Source organism: Rattus norvegicus, chromosome 3 (assembly GCF_021556685.1).
Source record: "Rattus norvegicus strain SHRSP/BbbUtx chromosome 3, alternate assembly SHRSP_T2T, whole genome shotgun sequence".
Taxonomy (NCBI): Eukaryota; Metazoa; Chordata; class Mammalia; order Rodentia; family Muridae; genus Rattus; species Rattus norvegicus.
In genome coordinates, this window is record NC_141536.1 from 8109584 (window position 1) to 8132397 (window position 22814).

General features: G+C 48.4%; 1 protein-coding gene across 11 annotated transcripts in view; it reads right to left on the reverse strand.

Moving 5' to 3' along the window:
- Positions 1-55: 55 nt before the first annotated feature.
- Positions 56-22814, reverse strand: part of Sec16a (SEC16 homolog A, endoplasmic reticulum export factor) — a 35446-nt gene continuing 12687 nt past the window's right edge. For 7 of the 11 annotated variants that reach the window (XM_087645585.1, XM_087645581.1, XM_087645584.1 and 4 more), the window contains 27 exons: positions 21541-21664; positions 20815-21013; positions 20500-20674; positions 19794-19936; positions 19484-19545; positions 19238-19376; positions 18363-18608; positions 17031-17128; positions 16677-16758; positions 16378-16495; positions 16089-16200; positions 15786-15891; positions 15038-15178; positions 14493-14606; positions 14066-14249; positions 12612-12857; positions 11986-12068; positions 10391-10540; positions 7485-7562; positions 7228-7284; positions 6976-7087; positions 6505-6642; positions 6170-6264; positions 5441-5518; positions 4647-4706; positions 3768-3845; positions 56-1581 (listed from right to left, as the gene is read on the reverse strand). In XM_087645585.1, the coding sequence (XP_087501711.1) occupies positions 1513-1581; positions 3768-3845; positions 4647-4706; positions 5441-5518; positions 6170-6264; positions 6505-6642; positions 6976-7087; positions 7228-7284; positions 7485-7562; positions 10391-10540; positions 11986-12068; positions 12612-12857; positions 14066-14249; positions 14493-14606; positions 15038-15178; positions 15786-15891; positions 16089-16200; positions 16378-16495; positions 16677-16758; positions 17031-17128; positions 18363-18608; positions 19238-19376; positions 19484-19545; positions 19794-19936; positions 20500-20674; positions 20815-21013; positions 21541-21664 (3287 nt within the window). In that variant the 3' untranslated portion in view covers positions 56-1512. 11 annotated transcript variants of the gene reach the window in all.

Sequence of the window (22814 nt, forward strand, 5' to 3'; positions counted from 1 at the left end):
CTTTAAAGATCTTGCTAGCCTGACCCTCAAAATACAGAGGAAGCCACAAAGGAAGTTACTCGAGAGCCCAAAATATTTTATTTAACAATGTGAATTTTGGAAAAATAGCAGCTCCCAGGGAAGAAGCTTCTTGAATCAAAAGTGGTTGGCAGTCAACACAGAGCCTGGGCAAGGTTGCACCAGAGGCAAGGGTCCTGCCTGGTCCCAGCAAGGAAACACGTTGCTAATGACCCAGGGACAGGCCTTTCTTAATGACAGGAACAGGAGGCTCCAAGTACACTCATCTACGGAACATTCTGGAAACCATTCTGTGAGTCTTCCTTCCCTAGATGATGTGGGGAACCAGAAAACCAGGAAGGGCTGTATAATTCCATGTGCTACAATTTCTAAATTTAATAACAAACCATTTATGTTTTCTACCCAAATTACCTGCTGATTTGTATAAATATTTTAAATCTCTTTCCCCTCCTCTTTAGAGTGTAAGGATAGTTTTAGGAACAGTCAGTGAAGCCTTAAAGCTCTGAGTTTGAACGTGGTGGCAGCTCCTTGAAGTGATATGGGTGAGTCAGTGAGTAGCTGCTCAAGGTCCTTGGTGGGCTTTGGGGTAGAGATGCAAGGTTCCAGAGTATCTGCTAGGACACCGTAAGCCACTCCAAGATACCACCAAGTCTCTAAGTGCTGTCTGCAGGTGACATGAGTCAGCTAGAAGGCTTCACACAAACCCTTGGCTAGAAGGGCAGGACTTTGCAGCATGCATCCAGTTTTTGACCTGGTTAATCAGATCAGCAGCTTTAGCATGTCAGCTCCCTGGAACTCTGCCCAGTGACTGGTCCATGACCGGAAGCTCTGAGCAGTAAAAGTCACCCAGCTCTAATCAGGCCACAGAAAATGGAGTGAGGCTGGGAATTCTCTGAGAGACATGCCCTTGTAACCACTTCCCTCCCAGTCTGTGAGCCTTGGCCATCTGGTGCCCTTAGAGGAGCTGGCATGTATTCCCTGGTTCACAGGACAGGGCATAGTTGCCCACTGCAGCTTGGGGCTCCTCTTAGGCCAGGCAGCTCAGTAGTCAGTCCTCTCCAGGCAAGTAGTCACTCTTCTCTCAGCAACCTAAGGGGCCCTGGTTGGTCTGCACCATTTCTCAGGTGAGAGAGGCCCTGGTTTCCAAGGAACTGTGCTCTCCTGTAGTGAAGCCCTGTCTAGCCTCTCTTCAGGGGTTTTCTCAAGTGACTCAAACCTTAATTTGTCTAAAGTAACTAAAAAAGAAACACCGTTCTTTTACATAAAAGACTTTGAATTAGATTCATTCTATCCAGCATCTGAAAGAAACCTTGAAATTGATTTTTCAATAATTCATATACATAGGCTGCAAGGAGGGAGACACACAGTATGACCGGCTCTGAGTGCTGCCACGCCCATCTGGGATCCGCAGGACCTGAGGCAGCTAGTTTGGTTCTTGTTGAAGAACAGTTATCGAATCCTCTCAGGGTGCCAAGTAAGAATCCAGCAGCAATCCTAGTTCAGTGCCGCATATTTTCTTTGGCCAATCCTTCCTGGCCTTGAAGTCCCCGAGGTGACAGACGCCTGGAACAAAAGGAACAGCAATGACCTACATGTGTTCATGCCCAGAGAATGTTTAGCAGGATGGGTCTACAGGGTAAATCTGCAGATGACTGACAAATGGGCAAACTCTTAGATGTTAGCTTCAAGTGCAAGACCTTCTGTAGGGGCCAAGTTTCTGCTGCTCAGCGTTTGCTAGGCCACAGCACTGCAGACATGATTTATTTTTGTTCTGCCAATTCTGTCAAGGTCACAAGAGCTGAATTAGTGCTACAGAGCTGGGCCCGCTAAGGGTTCATTGAGTCCAAGGGTGGTTAGTGGCCTATGGTTTTCTGTTCCTGAAAGCACAGGGATGCCGCATGCCACGAGAAAGCACTGCATATATTCTTCCTCCCTCACTAAACCTTACTGGGATCAAGTCCAAGAAATCTGTCAGAACTATTCAACTACAAGGTCAAAAAAAAATAAGATCTTATAGTTGAAAATATGGACAAAGACGCTGGCAGCAGCCTCTTCTGCTCAGAGCCTAGCACAGGATCCCAAGACCTTCAAGAGGACTAGACAGAGAGGAACCAGGGCTGGGTCTAGCACAGCTGAGGGCAAGGTCCCTGTTAGAGTGGGCTGAGAACATCACACTCAGAATGTTAAGATACCTGCCCAGATAACTCATTTTGGCTCTTCCTGGCTTCAAAGAACTATTTTATTACTCCATAGACTTTGTATGGCATATATGAAAAATAAACAAACAATTACTACTCCTCCAGATCACCTGGGTTCAATTCCCAGCATCCACAAGATGACTCACAACCATCTGTAAACTCTACTTCCAGGAGATCTGATGCCTTCTCTTGGTCTCTGTAGGCACTAGGTATGCAAATGGTATGTCTATATATGCAGCAAAATAGCCATACACATAAAATAAAAATTTAAATAAATAAACTTTGCTTGCTTGTCCTTTGATTAAAAACAAAACCAAACACAACAAGCCCACACATGCTGCTTGCCCCAGGGCCGCATCTCAATCTGTGGAGTACTTGCTAGCATGTTTAAGTGTCTGGTTTAAGTCCCTGTCCCCCAAAATAAAGATGCTTGCCTAGAGCTCATGCCCTCCACAGATCCCGCCCCCACAGAAGCCAGACTACACTTCTCCAAAAGATGAGAGAAGGAGAGAAATTATGCAGCACATCCCAGCCTCTCCTGGGCACAGGTACACAAGAGCACGATTGGGGGAATGGGTGTACAGATCCTTGAGCAAAGATGCCATCCCAGTCTTCAGAGACGGAGGGAAGACCTGGAGTGGGCACTTCTGATCTGAATAAAACTCCTATCTGAAAACTGCACCCAGCAAACACTCAACCCAAAGGGTCTTTAAGAGTCAAGTGCTGGGCTGGAGAGATGGCTCAGCGGTTAAGAGCACCGACTGCTCTTCCAGAGGTCCTGAGTTCAAATCCCAGCAACCACATGGTGGCTCACAACCATCTGTAATGGATCTGATGCCCTCTTCTGGTGTGTCTGAACAGCTACAGTGTACATATATATATATATATATATATATATATATGTGTGTATGTATGTATGTATGTATGTATGTATATACATATACATATACATATACATATACATATATATATGTGTGTGTGTGTGTGTATATATGTATATATAATAAATATTTAAAAAAAAAAAAGAGTCAAGTGCTGAGGCCCCAAGTCACCCAGACGGAGGGATTCATCAGGAATGAAACAATGAAAAATCCCAAACCAGGGCTCTCCTTGGTAGAGCTGCTCTTAAGGAGAAGAGAAGGAGGCGGCGGCAGGAGGGAGAAGACTGGGTGGGGAGCCTGTGATGTATGGCTAACTCAGGGAAGCTATGCATCCTGAGCAGGCATGGGAGGTTGGCAATAGTGGGAGCCAACCCTTAGTCATGGCAAGTAACAAAAACAAAAGCCCTGAATGGAAGAGCCCAAAGCAGTGAGAGGACTACGAGACAAACAGAGGATGCAGATTAAGTCAAGTGAGAGACCTACAGAGTGAGTTCTAGGACTGCTGGGGCTACACAGAGAAACCCTGTCTCAAACAAACAAACAAACAAACAAACAAACAAAAAACAAGTAAGAAAACAAAACAAAACCCCCAAATGAACAACCAGGGAACAAAGGAGCCTCAGTGAGCAGGCAAGCTGGGGCTGTGGGAACACAGGGAAAGGTCACTCACCTGCACCAACTGCGCAGGGTTGTAAAAGGGCACAGACCCACCAGGAGTGGCCCCTGCAGGACAGTGGTCTCCAGGAGCCTGTGAAACAGAGAGAAGGACCTCAGCAAGCCAGTGTGTCACAGCAGCTGCTGTCCCAGCAGTAGATACAAGCCACACCTCAGAAAGGACCATTAGTGCTCCAAATAGGCGAGAGAGAGAGAGACAGACAGACAGACAGGCAGCTCTGATAACACTTGTTGTTTTCACTACTGGATGGGTCATGGCACAGCCAAAGTCAAAGCACCATGCAGCAAAGTAATCTGAACAACATGCAGACAGAGTGCGGGACATGGAGGAGACTTCATTAGTGCTGGTCAAGCAGTTAGGAGGCCTGGACACTGTGCCGCTCTAGAGCCATGGGTAGTCAGAAATGCCCCCTAAGACTTTTCATTGAAAGCTTGGACACAGCCTGGCTCCAAAACACAAGATGAAAGCATCCCTTGTCTCCTCTAGTTAGGCCACATGATGGCTATCACGTCCACATTTCTACTGTCTACAAACAGACTTCCTCAAGCCTCATTAGCAAGGAGAAATTTTTCTTCCCAAGTTGTGCCCTATTTCAGGAGATGTTGATAGCATGGTAGGGTCAGGCCACTTCACAAGGAGCAGAGTTAGGGAGCTCCCTTGAGCATTCTGAACCCTGTGAGGCAAGTCTACCACAGCATATCTAGACAGCATCACAAACCCAGGCCATTTCATAAGGAAAACTGCATCTTTGCCCACACGATGCTTGGTTAACACAAGGGGTTAGTGACAAAGTAAAGAGAATGACAGACTCTCTAAGGGACATACAGGGGCTACACAGCCAGCCCCGTGGAGGGAGCCACCAGCCACAGGTACCTGATGGAAATGCCGGCTCACTTCCTGTGAGAGCGAGCTCAGAGAGCTACAGCGCGAGAGCTATGGACAGCAAGAACACACACAGATACACACATGAAGATCAGCATGCCCCACTGCTCCAAGCTGCCGGCTGGTTTAAAAGCTTAACGACGCCATTACAGTCAACGTCACTCAAATGAAGACAGCCAGAGGTAGCTTCAAATGTCCCCCACAGTTTTGGTTAAGAAAACCATCATTACGCTGGGAGAAGGGAAAAAAAATCTGTCTGGCTCTTAGCTCATACTTTGTGACAGCTCAAAGTTCTGAAATCGCTTAGGATACTGTGAGGGAGACCTGGCTAGAAGGTGATGATGTCAGCCCCACCCTGACTCAGTTCCTGAGCAAGAGTGATCATACAAGTTAAAATGTTACTATGACTCAAACACATTAAGTGTTTCCATCTTGCACTTTCTTCTCCTACTCACTGCACATACTTCTAAAGAGTCATCATGGGGCAGTGCACTGAGCTGCCCGAGCCTCCATTCCCAGCCAGAGTACCCCACCACACCCACACACCCCAGACATGCAACATGCACACACCCATGCACATGCATGCCCTCACCTCCTCTCTTGCACACATATAATACACAAACGCACACATAACACATGCGCACACACGCACGCACACGCACGCACACGCACGCACACGCACGCACACGCACACGCACGCACACACACACACACACACACACACACACTCTCTCTCTCTCTCTCTCTCTCTCTCTCTGCACTCATACACCAGTGGTGCTCCCTACCTCTCCTCCCTGGGAGCCATCTGCTGGTTTGGAGGGTGAGAGTTCAGGCCCAGGGGCTGATACTGTAGAGCTTACCACCTATGAGGAAATATAAAGTGTGAAATGTGGAACGCTCCAATCCCAAAGAGTCTAAGCTTTTATACCTAGGGAAAAGAAAACTGCCTGTTCCTGTAGTCACACAGCCTGAAGACTATTCTGATGTGCCCTGGCACCTCTGTGAGAGGTCACATGGAAGGTGTTTTCCCCAGGACCCCACTGTCCTGCTGGCATGGCCCACAAGCGTGTGTACAGCCCACATTATTGTCCTCTAACTGTATGGGGTCCAGACCAGGAGGCTTCCATAAGGCGGGGTCCCCTGCTCTCGTCCCTTCTTTACTTTTTTCACTGCTACCTGATTCTTTGTTTTTTAACTTTTGTTTGATTTTAAAAACTTGGGTAAAATATGTTCAACTAACAATTCCCACCCATACCACTTCAAAGCAAGAAACATTAATGGACTGTACTGTTAACCAGCCGTCACCACCATCTGCCTTTAGTTTTTCCTCTTTCCAAACTGAACCTTGAGCGCCTTCCTCAGTCCTTGATTCACCTTCTAATCACTCTACCAAACAAATACAAACAGTGCGACCTGTCAACCTGGTCACACCCGACACTGATTTGCAGAGGGCAAAGGAATCCTGAAGGACACAGGGAACCCCTCGCCTTCTTCCTACAGCACTGTATATATACCTTGGCTTCCAGGGTGGGCTCTGCCTTAGATTGAGTCCCAGCTGGTGCCTGTCCCCTACAGCCAGTCCCATCTGCAGGTTGTGACTCTTCTGCATCTGTGAATGAGGGAGCATCAAGTCATCACGCCGGCCCAATCTCTGGGACATTCTGTGTAACAGTCCACATGGCAGGGTTCAACCACTGACCCTCAGGGAGGAAAGTCCAATTGCCAAAGACGTATATACAAGCCTTCGGTCCTCTGCACTTTGGCCCAGTTATTCTTCTAAGAAGACGAGGGCCAGAGGATCATGGATGGAAATGGATCAAGAAGCAGGGCTAACGCATGAGCTGCATACCTGGGTTTGGTACAAATAAGTTAGAAGGGATTGGCAGCGGGGCAAGAGGAGCAAAGAAATCCGCAGGAGCAAGAGCTGGTTCACTCCGCTGTGTTCCACTTGGGTTGAGAACATCCACATAGCGAGCTCTGGACCCACCTACCAATGAGAAGGGGGCAAATTCCGGTGAGCACTGAGCGACTTCCAATATCCAACCAACCTGATCCATGCTGAATCAGAGGAACTAATGAGACCCATAGCAGAATTGACTATGAGCTTAGTTTCCGTTTTACCCAGGCACACGGGTTGCATATTTACTAATAGAAAACTTGGATCCCTTCATGTACTGGGTAACTGGGCTTTTCTCTCAAGGGTAGAAATGCATTCTCCCTAGCACGGACAGCGTAAGCATCACGACAGCTGACTGAGCTCTGGATGTCATAGCACCATGTTCTATACAGATGCCTCTGATTTCACTGTAGCTATTATTACCTGCTTTTCTAGAAAACACATTCACGGAGGCCATGGGTGGTCCTGCAGGCCCAGTGGGAGCCGCCTGGGGAACCCTGGGGAACGATGTTGGAGGTGGGGGTGGAGCCTTCTTCTGCAGAGGGAGAGACAGCTCAGCAATGCCTTTAACATGATGGAGACCAGTGAGGACTCTCCAAAGGGAGGCCTTGCCCAGGTGATGAGGAATAAAGCAAGCATCTTCCCCTGAAACAGGGGCCTAAAGACACTGCTCACCTCCTCCTCCGGTTCATTCAGATTCACCCACTGGTTTTTCTTTTCATCCCAAACAATCTGCCAAGATTTTTAAAAGAAAAAAACTCAGTCCAATGAAACTAGAAAGAATTAGAATCTGATTTAGACACTTCACAACTTCAGAGAATGTTCTTTTTCAGGTCTGGTATGAATCCTAATACACTGCATTTTCAAGCAGTGACGGGCCATCCTTACCTATCCACCCTACTAAGCGACTGCTACATCTGGACAACACTCACTGATTTGTTCTTGTCATCTGGTAGATAAGCTTCTGTCCTTTTCTTCCCAGGCAGCCAGCGAGAGAACCAGGACTCGGTCTAAATAAAATCAGCAGAAAAACATGAGGCCACTTCCCAGTGAGAGGAGCCCAGCAGGAAATGGAAAGCATTGTGTCCAGAGATGGGATGTGGGTGGAGGACGGGGCTGAGCAGTCAACCGTCATGGGACACAGAGGGTGAGCTCATCTGGATGCTTTGACCACACAAGTCAAAGGGGTTTGAATGTACCTGAAAATATATAGACTAGGCTGGTCTCAAACTCATTGAGATCTGCCTGCTTCAGCCTCCCAAGTGCTGGGATTAAAGACCTGAGCCACCGCCCCCTGGCTTAAAAAAAATCTGTATGTGTTGGGTATGTGCACATGAGTAGGTGCCAGAGGCATTGGATCCCCTAGAACTGGGGTTATAGGTAGTTGAGAGCGGCCTGCCATACATGTCAAGGGACCCTGGGTGAGGAAGAGATGTGAGTTTGTCTACTTGGTCTCCTACTTCCTGCTCCCTGGATGTCCTGAAAAACACACACACAGACACACACAGACACACACAGACACACACAGACACACACAGACACACACACACACACACACACACACACACACACACACACACACACACACAATTTTTTTGAGACAGGATTTCTCTATGTAGCCCTGGCTATCTTGGAACTCACTCTATAGGCCAGGTTGGCCTTGAACTCACAGAGATCTGCCTGCCTCTGCCTCCTGAGTGTTGGCATAAATCACACACCACCATCAGCTAGCCCCTTGAAGATATCAGAATTATAGTTGGAGCTTTCCTGGGTGTTCTGGGTCCTGCAGAGTCTTTATGATAAGATGGTAGAGGTGTATCATTCAGGAACCACAGTTTGGATGGAAAGCCCAGGGGTTATTACTAGCTGGCCCCTGAATGGCAGGCACCCAGGTGAGAAACAGTGACTCCGGGAGGCTCTGATGCCTATGATATTCATTCAGTCAATCACCTTTGGTCTCTTTTTTATTTTTTAGACAGGATCTTACTACGTAATTCTGGAAACTTCCTAGCAGAACAGACTGGTCTCAAATTTATAGAGATTAGCTTGTCTCTGCCTCCACAGTGCTTGGATTAAAGGCATGCATCGCCACACCAGGCATGGCCTCCTTTTTAAAATGTCCTCAGTGTCAGAGCAGGAGAGCTCACCCAGCTCCTTGCCAGCTACAGGACTTGGGAGAGCAGGCTCCGCACCTCGACTGGGCAGCACAGTGGTGCTGGCTCTGGAAGTGTGGGTGTGGGTGAGCTGGCCCCCAGGGCAGGAGAGCGGGAGAGCTGGCCCTGCCTCCTGTGGATGGCGGCACTGGGAGGTCTAGCAGCACTGAGCTGAAGAGCTGGCCCTGGTGTTGTTGGTGAGGGAGAGCCAGTGGGCAGGGCACCTCAGCTGCCACCCAGGCCCATCCAGGGCTCTGAGTTGGCCAATCCCAAAATCTACATCAACTGTTGGGGCCAGTGAAAGGGTTAGTTCTGCTGATCCAAAGCTGCAAGATCTCCAAGACACAGTGCAACAACAGGATAACTGGGAGGAGTCTCAATGAGGAGCCAATATCAACAGTGTCACAAAAGCCAGAAACCTTGAACCAGAACAATGACTCATTCAATGAACATTCAAAAGTGAAGATGTGAGGACAGAGGGGTTTACTGTGGGACATCTGTCCATGACCAGATGCTTTCTACACTTTGTTCTGCTTGTTCTGTTTGTGTGGTTTTTATGTTGGCGAAGGGAATGCAAGGGCAGCAAGCAGGCATAAGGGGGCTGGTAGACATGATGTGAAACTCACAAAGAATCAATAAAAAACTTTATCTCCGGTACAAGAACAGTCCATGTATTAACGATTGAGTTGCCTCTCTAGCCCCTAAAATTATCTTGGGCTTCTTTTTTGTTTTGTTTTGTTTACCCTGTACTAACTAGGGCTGAACCCCAGGCATTGTGCTGTACACCTGAACTTTATCCTCAGCCTTCATATGTTTTTAAAAATTAAACTTGTGTGTATTTTCAAAAAATTATCATGAAGGGTATCTGATAAGCTGAACTTTCTTAAAATGATGAACTACGGGAGAGAGATGGTTCCGTGATTAAGAGCATAGACCGCTCTGCCAGAGGACAAGATTTGGTTCTCAGCACACACTTTGGGCAACTCACAACCTCCTTACCTGTAGCTCCAGGGCCCTCTCTGTCTCTGCAGGCACCCATACAGATACACACATGCACGTGTAATTTAAAATTACATAATTTTTTTTTTAAAATTGAAGAACTTAAAATGTCATCAAGAACAAAAAGCTGGTCTGCAGATTGAGACAGGATGTGTACCACACACTCATCAAATGAAGGACCTGCAGCCACCATGCAAGGACTCACACATCACTGAAACAACAGCTCAGAATGCAGAAAGGTCACAACAGGTACAAGAGCACTGAGCACTGAGGGCTAAGCTTGTGCCAAGGTGCTCAGCTTGGCTGCTATCAGGAGATACATGTGCCCTACTCTGGCTGCACTGGGGCTTGTCTGTGATGGACTGGCTATGAGTGAGTCTCTAGGAAGCCTGGGTATTTCCTCACCAATCTGGGTGCGCACACGCATGTGCACACTCTCTCTCTCTCTCTCTCTCTCTCTCTCTCACACACACACACACACACACGGACAGACAGACAGACTTGCCTAGTTGTGACATGCTTTACACACTCAATTTCATGTATGTTACATCTTGGGAAAATAGTTTACGAATGTTTGATTATAACAAATGAATGGTCTCTTCTTTGCCTCTAATTCCCAAGGAAAGCTGCTTCTGGTGCTGAGCCTCCCTCCTGTATTCGCCCACCTCTGCAGGACTGGGCTATACCTTCTTGGGCTCCTTGGGCTCCTTTTTGACAGCTTGTGCAGGTTTCTTCCCTTCAGAATCAGGTGTCAAAGATGGGGCACGTGTCAGACTGGAGCTGCCAAGATCCCACACTGGGGAGGTTTCCGAGTCCTGTGCTGTTCTAGAGGAGCCCTGTCACAAAGCAAGATGAAAGCCAGCTTTCCTGGAGCTCCTTGTGAGGAAGAGAAGGGGTAAGCAAGCACAGCTGACTGTGTCTCCCTAGTAGGGCAGAGAACTGTGAGAGCAAGGAAGAGGATTCACCCTCGCCGGCAGACCAGGCACTTTGAAACTTCCCAGTCTGCTAGAGAAATGTCACACACAGCCAGCAAACACTAGCAAGGTGCATCACACTCCAAGAGAGGAAGTATACACATGCCCTGAGGGAGGGACTGCTTAGAGCTGGGCATGATGTTGTTAGAAAAATACCACAATTTAAAATATTTTCTCCATGAGCTGATGAACGGCTCAGTGGTAAGACACTTGCAACTCAACCTTGCCACCGTGAATTTGATCTCTAGAATTCACATAAAAGTGGAAGGAGAGAACCAAACTACAGGGTTTCCTCGGACTACCACAGGGTGCATGTACTATGGTACATGCACTACCCCCACCCCACCACAATAAAAATAAAATAAAGAGGGTGGAGAGATGGCTCACTTATTAAGAGTGTTTACTGCTCTTGCAATTAGTTCTCAGCACTCACTTCCAGTGGGTCACAAATCCCTGTAACTGCAGCTCCAGGGACTCAGTGACCTCCTCTGGCCTCTATAGGAACCCATGCACACATACACATGTACACACACACACACAAATAAACATAAAGTTTCTTTCACAGTGATCCAGCCCTGGGTGAAGACGTGATTGCCACACAGGGAAGCTCCCTGTGCTGTGCTTATTTCTCAGGAACGGGCGAGCTGAAATGAGGAGACACCTACTGATGGGACAACACCCATCAGTGCAGGGCAGCTATAAAGAAAAGTGCCATCTGTCCCTTTTGGTTGAGAGCACACAGAAGAGTATCTGTACCAAAGTCTGTGTGCTACGGTGACTGCAATTTCAGGGAAACCAAAATATCAGGTTCTATTGTACAGTGAGGGTAGACATCTGGAAGGTTCTCCATGTTTGAGAATTATATCTAGAATTTCACTACAGGTGGCTGTTCTTTCTGCTTAAAGGAACTGCTTTTACAACACTAGATTCTCTTTTTGCCTCTTTCTCCATCAACATTTTTACCAACATTTGAATAATTAAAGTTACTTTTAAATTAATGTGTCCTGGAGGGCATGTGTGTTAGAATACATGTGTGGAAGTCAGAGGGTAACTTGTAGGAGTTGGTTCTCTCTGTCTCCCATATGAGAATGAGCTCAGGTCATCAGACTTGGTGGCAAGCACCCTTAACAAATGACCCATCTCCCTGGCCTCAGCTCCAATGATCTTAGAAACACTTCCTCTGTAAGAATCGAATTTAAGAACAATTTCCTTACCTTCCTTACCTTCCTATTTCAGGCTAAGAACAAGGAGCCAAAGTGCCTACTCAATAAACTCACAGGGGACACAACAACAAGCTATAGAAGTACCAGGTCAGCGACGTTCTTGCCAAACTCCTCTTCACGGGGCTCAGGAGGGGAGTGTCTGACAGGTGAGCCCTGTGGCACCATTTCTGTCAAAACAAAAGAGAATGACTGGGTCCTGGAGCTGCTGCCATGGGGTAAGAGGGAAGCAGGGCTCTGGCCAGGAACAGACTGAGAACAAAGTGATGACCAGGGCTCAGTCACCAGTGTCCCTTTCCAGTGCGGGAAAGGAAGGCTTTCCCAAGTGTGTGGCAACTAACCACTTGCTTTAAAAGCAATCACAGACAGACAGGCACAGGCACAGGATCCATCAAATTTGGCTTCCAGAGAAACATCTGCCACCCCGACTTGTGCAACCCACAAGGACTTTAGTACAGCACCAAGACAGAGCCCGCAAATGCCCCGGGACCATTCTCTTACTCTCTAAATGGCAGTTAGGCTTCAAATGGTAACACGAGGCCAGGCCACAACAGAAACTAACATTACCGCTTTAACCGTACTGAGACTCTTAGCAGTTTGCAATGCTAGAACTTTTAGTCCAGATAATAGCTTCTACGAGCTACTTCCTTTAACACCAAGACCAATTAATTAGCTCTGCTCTCGGGACAACATCTACCCCTCAGCAGACATACCTGGATCTGGGCTTCTGGCCTCCTGGAGTGGTGGCCCACTTTCCTGGAGACCTGGTGTAGCGGGTGGTAGGGCCTGCCCAGGATGCAGCACTGCAGGATCAGATCTGGAGGATTCTGGGAAGCCAAGTACAGACCCCGGGGGTCCATAGGCAGCACTCAGCTCCAGGGGGGGACGAGACATTGGTACTGGGAACATGGGCACCCTGGCAAGGTGAGCAGGCTGGCCATCAGGCAATGTCTGAGGAGCTGTAGGGGAGAGTGGAGAACAGGAACTCTAAGGTCACTGTGGCTGACTTCCAGGCAAGTAATGATAAGCACATACGCTGCTCTGCACAGGCACGCGTCTTTTATGATGAGGTAGCTGGAAAAACAGCACCCCCCAGTGCTCTAGGATGGAGCAGAATGTTCCTGTCCTAGAAGCTCAGGGTCAGGATGGGTGTGCCAAGGACCAGCAGTAAATGTGATGTGGGGCAGGAGCTTTTGAAAACTACACCAAGTGACCCCTAGCACAGTGCTGTTTTGGGAGCACTCTGCCCATCGCTAGGGTCAAATAGACCATTTATGCAGGCAGGCATCCTCCGCACAGCTCAACTGGCTAAGTGAGTCCTCTCTGTCAGCTCAACACTGGACACAAGGGAATAGGCCTACGATCTCAATTGCTCAGGAGGCTTAGGTAATTTGTAAACCACAAGTCTAACTAACACCAGCTTGAGCAATGCTGTGAGATCTCCATCTCCCAGCACAAAACAAGATTCCCAATGTAGGAAATGAATCAGGAAGAAGAAAAACGAGGGGGTTAATTCCAGTGTGGCGGCAGGAAACATGTAGGAGTGGGGAGTGGCTATCAGTAGAGATGGAAGGCCACAGGGTGGGCACCAGAAGCCGTCTGAGTCAAGCGTGGATGGGACACCAGGTAGGAGGGGAGTTTTGGAATAGAGGGTAAGAGGGTATCAGGGTATCAGGGCTGAACTGCCTGCTGTCAGGCTGGTTGAGGATACCTGCAGAGCAGGGGCAGAATGAGAGACAGGGCAACGGAAAAGATGCTTGCCTGGCCAGGAAAGAGGTTTAAGAAATGAGTGAGAGGTCTGGACCTCATCTCCTGGAGGGATGGGTAACCCTTCCCAAAGATGAGGAGAAGCAGCTGCAGACTGAGAAGTAGTGGTACTTGCTCCGACAGAGCTACGAGGCACCACAGGAAGCAAGCAGTTAAATGGCCCTGAGTCTGTCAGGGGCCAGGGCCAGGGCCAGGGGGCATAGGCATTCATGACATCAGCAGGAGGGCATCTAAAGTTCTGCAACTTTACATGATCGCTGCATGGGGACGCATAAGAGAAAGAAGGAGAAAGTCCAAACATCCCAATCACCGTGGTATACACAATGCCAATTCTGGCAGCAGTGTTCTGTCTCTCAAAGAAGACATCAGTAAGCAAGTACATGGGTGCTGTGGGTCCCACCTGTGGGCAGCAGCTGCACGCTGTGCACCAAAGGCTCAGTGCTTGGCATCAGGAGAGGGTTGTCGGCCCTTGGCCCTGCCTGCTGGTTGAGTCCAGGGCCATCTGGCTGCTCCACCTCAGAGCCCGATGTGATGTGACACTGCTGGGGTTCAGTTCCATCCTGGTTCCACAGCACAGTGCCCTCCTACAGAAAACAGAGTCAAGCTGCAGCCATGCTCAACAGTACACGTGAGCGCAGGTGAACTCTCCACATCGAGAGGTCTACACTGATGCTCTCCTGGCAAGGAGGGACTCTCAGAGTGTATACTTCTCAAGTCACAGTGCACCCATCAGATGCTTCAGCACGGAAACGACAGGGGCACAAACCCTCTCACCAAATGCTTCCAAGCCAAGTTCTAGGACAAGGCTGTGTTGTCAAAAGGCGTACCTGGATCTGCCTCTCCACGTGCTGCAGCTGCACCAACCAGGCAGGCTCCACAAAGGACTCCTCCTCTGGCTTCTCCTTCAGTTGAGGATCGAAGAGGCGTAACTGGGAAGCCATCTAGACCCCAGAGAACAGAGGTCCTTGTTATTGCCAAATGGCACCAACAAAACTGTTCCCAAGTGCAACACAGTGGGCCTGAAGAAGGCCGCGTGTGGGTTGTGCCAAGCTGAGTGGTCAGAGTGCTCCGGGTGCAGTTCACACTTAGATGGATACTAACTGGCCTGTCTAAGTGCTCAACTAACCAGGGAAGATGCAGTCCTCTGAGAGCCTTAAAGGATTTGAATGGATCAAGATGAATTTGTTAAGCAGTGACTGTTAATGATGCAAAGTCCAAAACAGCCACCCAAGAGCACCAAAGTATCTAAAGTATCTAAATTCTGGATCTCTCTTTGTTAAGAACCACCCATCACCCCCAAGACCAGCAAGATGAAGTCTGTGCCTTTCCAGAGTTGTCGAGACGGTAACAGGAAGGCCCTGGAAGCTCCTACCTGAATCAACTGGCTAATCAGCACTGGGGAGTATGCAGTAGGCTGTGTCAGGACACTCTTGGCTATTACTTCACAGTAGTGGAAGGCCTGTGTAGCGAGTCCCATTTCAGCCAGGCGGCACAAGTAGATGAATTTAAACACCTGAAACGACAAGTGCATCACCACAGTCCTGGGGCTTCCATCAAGTGCACGTCACAATCCTGGGCTTCCCACGGCCCTAAGGTCTTAGAAGCTGTATATCACAGCAGCCTCCGTGACAGTGTAGTGTCAAAGTAGACACGTGCACTCCCCATGACCCCTCTGACACAGCCAGCAGGTTCAAGATTTGATGTCCTGCTGCTGCCACTCGTCCAGACAACTGGCTTTCTTATGGGCAAACTATAAACATTACCCACTAATATATACAAACCTATGTACACACACGCACCTACACACCTACCCACCTCTACACACTCACCCCCCCACACCTCCACACACACACCCACCCACCTCCACACAGATACACACAACTCTCATTAAAAAATACCTTATATATAAAACCTTTTGAAATATAGTCTGAAATATTAAGAACAAGAATATAAAAAATTCTCTATTCAGTATAGCATTTTGACCAACTGTATATTCAAAGTGTCAAAAACCAAACCAAATTAAACAAACAGTGAAAAAAACCTCACAAAACAAAACACCTCGTCATTACTTTTGTGAGAATTCAAAACCCTAAGAAGCCACCCCTCACAGCCCCGCTCACCTGGAAGTTAGGTAAGGAACAGGTATGCGCCCCAAGGGACTGAGCGTACTCATAAGCCTCCGTCCTTTGAATGGCTTCATTAGTGGCAAACTTTAAAAATGGCAAACTGTGGAAGAAGTGAATTACTCACTCACTTTGAAAAGTGGCCAATACTGGCACCATAAATCTCAAAGCAAGTAAACCCAAGTACGCCCCATCATGTAGCAAAGCTGCAAGGCTGGCCATTCCGGATTAACTGAAGAAACGGGGGTCATTTGCTTCTTAGAGGAAAATGGATCCTGCTATCTCGACTTGATTCCTTACCTGTGATTTGAGCCTATCAAAACAAGTTTGGTAGTTTTCTTTGTATAAACCCCAAATCCAACCTGGGCCATGAGGTAGCAAAAATGTGCGGCATCCAGCAGGCCTTTTGATGCTGGAGAGAGAGAAAGCGATCACATCTCATCAGTCCTAGGAAACGCTTCAGGGAAGGTGCCAGAGACATTAGACTTAGGAAAGCCATGTCTCTTATGGTTCTGGCACAGCTATTCACACAGTCAGACTCTGGGGTCAATCACATGACAGCCAAAGGCCCACTTCACACCTAACCCACCTAGGGTATCACCCATGGTAGCCATGGTCCGAGATTCCACATCCATGTTGTTGTTCAGGTTGGACAAAACCATTGCAAGATGTGGCCTCCAATCTCCCCATTTCTCATCTCCACAACACTATAATGAGAAGAACATCAAACAAATTCTTATCCTTCAGAGACTGTCACCTTTAATTTCCTGATGGCCAAGCCCAATGAGAAAGTAACAACAAGAATCATAGGTTTCAGAGACACTCCACAGTCAGTCTTTAGTATTCACAAATCACACTGGACTGTGGACTGTGGACCTGCACACTCACCGTGGATGCAGCAGGCATCCGTCCAGACATGAGCTGGTAGACAGTCTGCAGGGGGTCATTGATCGGAAGACTGTTGGCAAACCTACATGTACAGAGAATGGGGAGATCCACCTCTGGTTCAACAAGAAGAAACCACAGCCCATTCTCAGCCCTTTATCCAACTGAGGTTTTACAGAAGTATTAAAGAATACCAGGCAATATGAAATTTAAAACTTCCTCAACAGTGTAACCGGAGAAAGAGCCAAGGAAGGAAGCCTACAAGTCCACAGCTGAAAACCCCATAGCAGAGGCAAGGTACTTGAGTACCAAAGTCAGGCTGTGCAACTGAATGGGGTGCACCTCAAGCTGACACACCTGGTCATGACACGGGCATGTGTCCGGCTGTCCATCTTACTTGCAAGCAGCAGGGCGTGACCCCATAAGCCATTTTTCATGGCAGACTCCAGAGCATCCTGCAATGCATTTCAGAGCTTGTGTGAATAATCAGTGCTTACTGTGGACCAGATAGAACCACAGTAGTCATGCGCATACAGAAAAAAAGATGGCTGTGGTAGGTAAGACCAATGAGCATGTGTTCAAAGTTTACAGAGAACAGTACAGTCTCCTCCTTCTGCCCTTTCCCTCTAGTGAGGGAAAAGCATGTTGCCTTCATTCCCCACTCCTGCGTGAGGACCCAGCACAGCAGCTGGGAACGAGTGACAGCACTACTACTGTGGAGTGCAGTACCAGCATGGGTTCCCTCCCGCAGACACTCTCCATCCTCAAGCTAGTCTCCCAGCACCCCAATAATCTTTGGTACAATTTGGCACTTTGGGCTAGGAGGCAAAACTTGGCAACAGAAGAAATTATTCACAAAAGCCAATAGGGTATATGATTTAAACCAGCTGTGAAACTCCATGTTAAAATTTCAAGGACCACATGTGCGCTTTCCTTGGGCATGGGGGCTACTGCAGTCTCACTCAAGAAACAGAGAGAAGGAAACCACTTGAGCACAAAAGTTCAAGACCCGCCTGGGTAACATAGCAAGACTGTTTCATAAAAAGAGCTTTCTAGTCAGGTGTGGTGGCACACACTTGACATCACAGAACTTTAAAGGCTGGGGCAGGAGGAGGATGAGTTTGAGGCTACGCTGGGCCACAAGACCCCATTTCAGAGTTAAAATTCTATGTTATAGCTGGGCGTATTTGCTTATCGTGCACATGGCCTGGTTCAATTCTTAGACCCGAACAAACCAAAACCATGAACCTCTAAATTGATCATAATGTAAAGGAGAGAGAACTCTGGGCCCATCAGATGGCCCTGCCATAGAGAACTCTAGGAGCCAGTATGCTCTATCTCCCACTATTAGAACATCCTCTGCCCTAATATACAGACTTTCCCACTCCTGTACACACTTTCAGCCTCAGGTTTATAGAACCCTATTTTAACAAAAATACACAAGAGTAGTCTGACGCTTCAGTCTGTAAGAAGACTTCACCCTGGTTCTACACACAGACGAGCAACTACGCTCTCTAAATGACTAAACTGAGCTGGCTGGAGTTCTTCATGGGCTCTTCTCAGAAGAAACACTACTAATACCTTCACTGACACTGAACGGCACTCACGACAGTTGCTCCCTAGAGGAAGTTGGTCTCTCTTCCCTGGGCCAACAGACAAACAATAAAAAACATCTGCAGGGCTACCTACCTTCTTCCGACCGTACAGCAAGAGTTCACGGAACCGCTCAGTCTCCTTCTCCAGCACACTGCTGGTCACTGTCTGACTGTCTGTGAGAAATGAGAGCTGGGCCTCCCCTGACTCCTCCTCTTCCACTTGCTCCACAGCCTCATTGGTAAAATCTATCAGGTTTGCCTCGTTGGGTGACTTCCCAGGAAGCCACACAGTTCTATGGTCCCGTAACAAGAGCTCTGCGATGTCTGTTCCCACGACGGTCTACAGGATTAACACAGACAGGATGGAGAGCAACATAAGACTTTACTAGAAACAGGGTTTCCAGCCAGATAACAAGACAACTCCCAGGCTGTCAGAACATAGCCAGGTCTACAACAGGTAACACATGTTAGACCTCAAGAAAGAAACTTGACTCTTCATGTGGGCAGGGACACACTGATTCTCAGCCTCCCATAAGAGCTGAGATGGCAGCTCACCCCCAACCTCACACCTCCCTTTTGTCCTACTTTCCCAGGTTGTGGCCATGACACTCTTCCTGAGGGAGCACTGCATGGGGTAGGATGCTCTTCCTGAGGGAGCACTGCATGGGGTAGGATGCTCTTCCTGAGGGAGCACTGCATGGGGTAGGATGCTCTTCCTGAGGGAGCACTGCATGGGGTAGGATGCTCTTCCTGAGGGAGCACTGCATGGGGTAGGATGCTCTTCCTGAGGGAGCACTGCATGGGGTAGGATGCTCTTCCTGAGGGAGCACTGCATGGGGTAGATGCTCTTCCTGAGGGAGCACTGCATGGCAGGCTTGACACTGACTGCAGCTCTGGATAGGAACAGGGAACAGATTCTGGGACTACAGGCGAACAGGGAGAGTATTCAACAAGTAAAAGGGAACATACCCCATTCTGTCTGCATAACAGAATAATGAAGTTCCAAAGAAGACTTGCAGACTCTTTGTCAATTAAACTTTCATTCTGCAAACATTTTGTCGCTTTGTTTTGTGCAAAGTTAATAACATCTACTTTGTGAGTGTCATCTCTGGGGAAAGAATGAACACCCAGTGAATGGTGGTACCAAAGCTGTGAGCCAAACTCAGCAGCCGCCCTTATGACAGACATCGAGAGGCAGCACAGTGGGGACCTTACTTGCCGAGAGGTCCTGGGAAGGAGCGCATTTCTTCCTGCTCAGGTGTGTGCTGCAGCAAGGTCTGCAATGAGAGGGACGGAGTGGGCCGTGTGTGCAGTCAGAACCACCGGCAGACTGAGCCACAAAAACCAATTCTGGAACCACACCCATCCCTCTGCCCAGAGGGTAAAAGCACTTGATACAATCATAGGAGCATGAACTACAATGGAGATTTTCAAATTTTAAACGCAAGCCCTAGAAGCCTGAGCCTTTCAGGGAAGCATCTTTTCCAAGGCCATGGGTTACAGAGCACCACAGGTCCACGGTTACCTCTAAGCTGTGGATCTCCACCAATGCGGGCTGTCCTTCTGAAGGCAGGTTGGGTATCACTTTGAGGAGCTGACCACCAGGACCAAACCTGGCACAGACGTGAGGCACTGTAAACTTCTCAGGAGAGGTCGGTCTTGATGGAACTGAATTTAAATAAAATAGGAAGAGAAGCACTGAGCTGGCTGGTCGTGTCTCACAGCGTCTAGAACAGATTCCCAGCTCAGGCTTCCTGCCTGCCTATCTCAGACTATCATAGAGCAAACAAGCTGAGCAGTTCACACACAAAAGTGGTTTCTAATGCTAACCAATACTTCACTCAGGAGAGCTCTCAGTGACACTTTAGGAGGTGAAGACTCAGGAGAGAGTCAGAATGGGACACTGGCACAAATCAGAGCAAGAGTCTCTCAGGGGAACTGAGAGGAGATCCAAGAGCGCTCACCCACATAGCCAGTGTGAGAACATAGAGAAGAGACACCCAAGGCTTGACTGGAAAGGACACTGGAATCAAAATTACCCATTAACAATGCACGCTGGGCAAGCAGACAGCTCTTAGGCCCTGAGACAAATGTCAATCCAAGGGTCAATGTCGGCCTGTACCAACAAGCCATGGCGTCCAGGACAGTGAGCGCAGAGTGCAGAGAGGAGCTGACTGCTCTACTGTTCTACCCCAACCTGGTGGCTGCACGCTCAACTGCTGAGAACGCACCTTGCTCCGCAGCAGGCCAGGAGGTGTCTGCAGGGTAGCTGTACTCTGGAAAACCATGGGCACCGCTGAAATTGCTGGCATAGGTACCATAGGCATAATCACCATGAAATGAGCCTGGGGCATGGGGGGCCTCAAAGGAACCGCCAGTCACATGGTGGCTTCTGTAAATCTGACTCTTGGGAAAGAGATCAAGCAGAGAAAGTAAGTACCCATGAACACCACAAAGACTGTGGGCACACTGTTAGTCCCAGGCAGAGACAAAGTGCAGGCCAAGACATAAAGCCTGCTCTTCCCTGCCAGGCCTGCCCAGCACACCTGGTGTGAATGGGAGCTGAGGCTGCTGCGGCGGCTGGGCAGGCTGTGAGTACTGCGCAGGCTCCGGGCTGAGTGCTCGCTGTGGATGCTGCGTCTGTCTACTTCTTCTCCATAGGGGTCCCTGTGGAGCTCAGTGTCATCATCGAAGCTCCCAGTGAAGCGAGGGTCATACCTCCAGTGATCATCACATTTCTCAGGCCTAGAGTAAGCAGGGGGCCAAGGCAGGAGATTGGAAGGGCAGCTCCCTGGGACACCACACAACTACCAGGAACTTTCTAAGGCTACAGCTAGCTCTCACTGCTCGATGCCCCTCTTCTATCCTGAGGCAGTCTTCATCCTGAAGAGTTACAGCTAACCTTGCAGGCCCGGCACAAGAAACCAAATCGTGGGTTCAGATGCAGGTGATCTCAGAGAATACACTGCAGGTACAATGAGGGCAGTCCCTGTCCTGGGTTATGGGCAGGATGGAGAAGGGACAGAAGAAAATAGGAGGCAGCCCTCAGGTCCTCCCAGGACTACTAGGAAGAAACACACTTAAGCCAGTCCTCCTCCCATAAGCTGGAGGTGGGCACAGGGAGAGGTGGCCAGTGCTTCCTCTTTCAAACCCTAGATTACTGCTCAGAAGCTCCAGAACTGTAGCTGACTACTCCCAAAGACAGGACGAGGGCAAGCAAGAGCACACCTCGGCTTTCTCCAACCTCCTTCATTCATGTGCCTGTCACCAACCTGTCACTGTAAGCATAGTTGTCCTTCCTGTATGGGTCATGGTCAGAGTCATACCAGTACCTCCGGTCCCAGGTGCGAGGGTCCCTAAATCGAGACCCATAGTAACGGTCCCAGCGGCCTGGGTCTGTCAGTGAAGAACAAAGGCATGAATGTGGCGGCCACACACAGAAGACCCAGCTCCCCTGAAGCAGGTGGACAGCTTAGGAATGAAGGACAGGCCTGGCCTAGAGAACAAGCCCTGACTGACCCAGAGGGCCCAGCTGCCTGCCTCCTGCCCATGATGGAATAGGCACTGGTCATTCTCTTAAGGCAAGAGTTAAGAGTACTATATAAGCTCTTTTTCACCTTTTTTGGTTTATTTTACAATGTGAAGAATTAAACCTAAGGCTTCAAGTTTATAGCTAGATGCCATAGTTACAACTCCAGTCCCAATAATACTTATAATTGTTAATCTTAATTAAGACTATACTATCTCTCCAGCTCATGTTTCAGGATATTTTAAGAAAATAATTTCATTAAAAGCAAACTATGGGGCTGGGGATTTAGCTCAGTGGTAGAGCGCTTACCTAGGAAGCGCAAGGCCCTGGGTTCGGTCCCCAGCTCCGAAAAAAAAAAAAGAAAAAAGAAAAAAGAAAAAAAAAAAGCAAACTATAAGCTGGGTGTAGTGGCCCATGCCTTTGATCCCAGCACTCAGAAGCCAGAGGCAGGCAGAACTAGCCAGGCCAGCCTAGTCTGCAGAGTGAGTTCTAGGATAGCCAGGACTGTTACACACAGAGAAACCCTATCTCAAAAACAAAAACAAAAAAGCCAAAAGCCAACTCTTAAAAAGAAATACTAATGTTATAACCAACACAAGGTACTGTTACATACAATACCCCTGTTTAAAATTCATACAGACGCCCCTGGGAGGCAGAAGGAAACAGCACGTGGACCTGGCAAAACAGCACACAGCAGGGTCAAGTAACCATAACTGCCACAATAAGCAGTCTGTAGCTGTCACCAAGGAGCGAGTGTCAGCCTCATGTGGCTTCTGAGCATTTAAGCATGGCAGCGTGACTGGGGAGCCGGCCTTGCATTCTGCCCAGCCTCATTAGCTTGTTCTTGAGAAGTCAGTCACATGTGGACCAGGTAGTCTTAGAAGTAGTCACTGCACTTCACGTCAATATGACAGAGACACTATGCTATGGGTACAATGTGACTTTTCAATGAAGTTGTCAAAACGATCATTTCCAGATGTGCACAATTCTTAATTACTTTGACTCTTGGGATAAAAA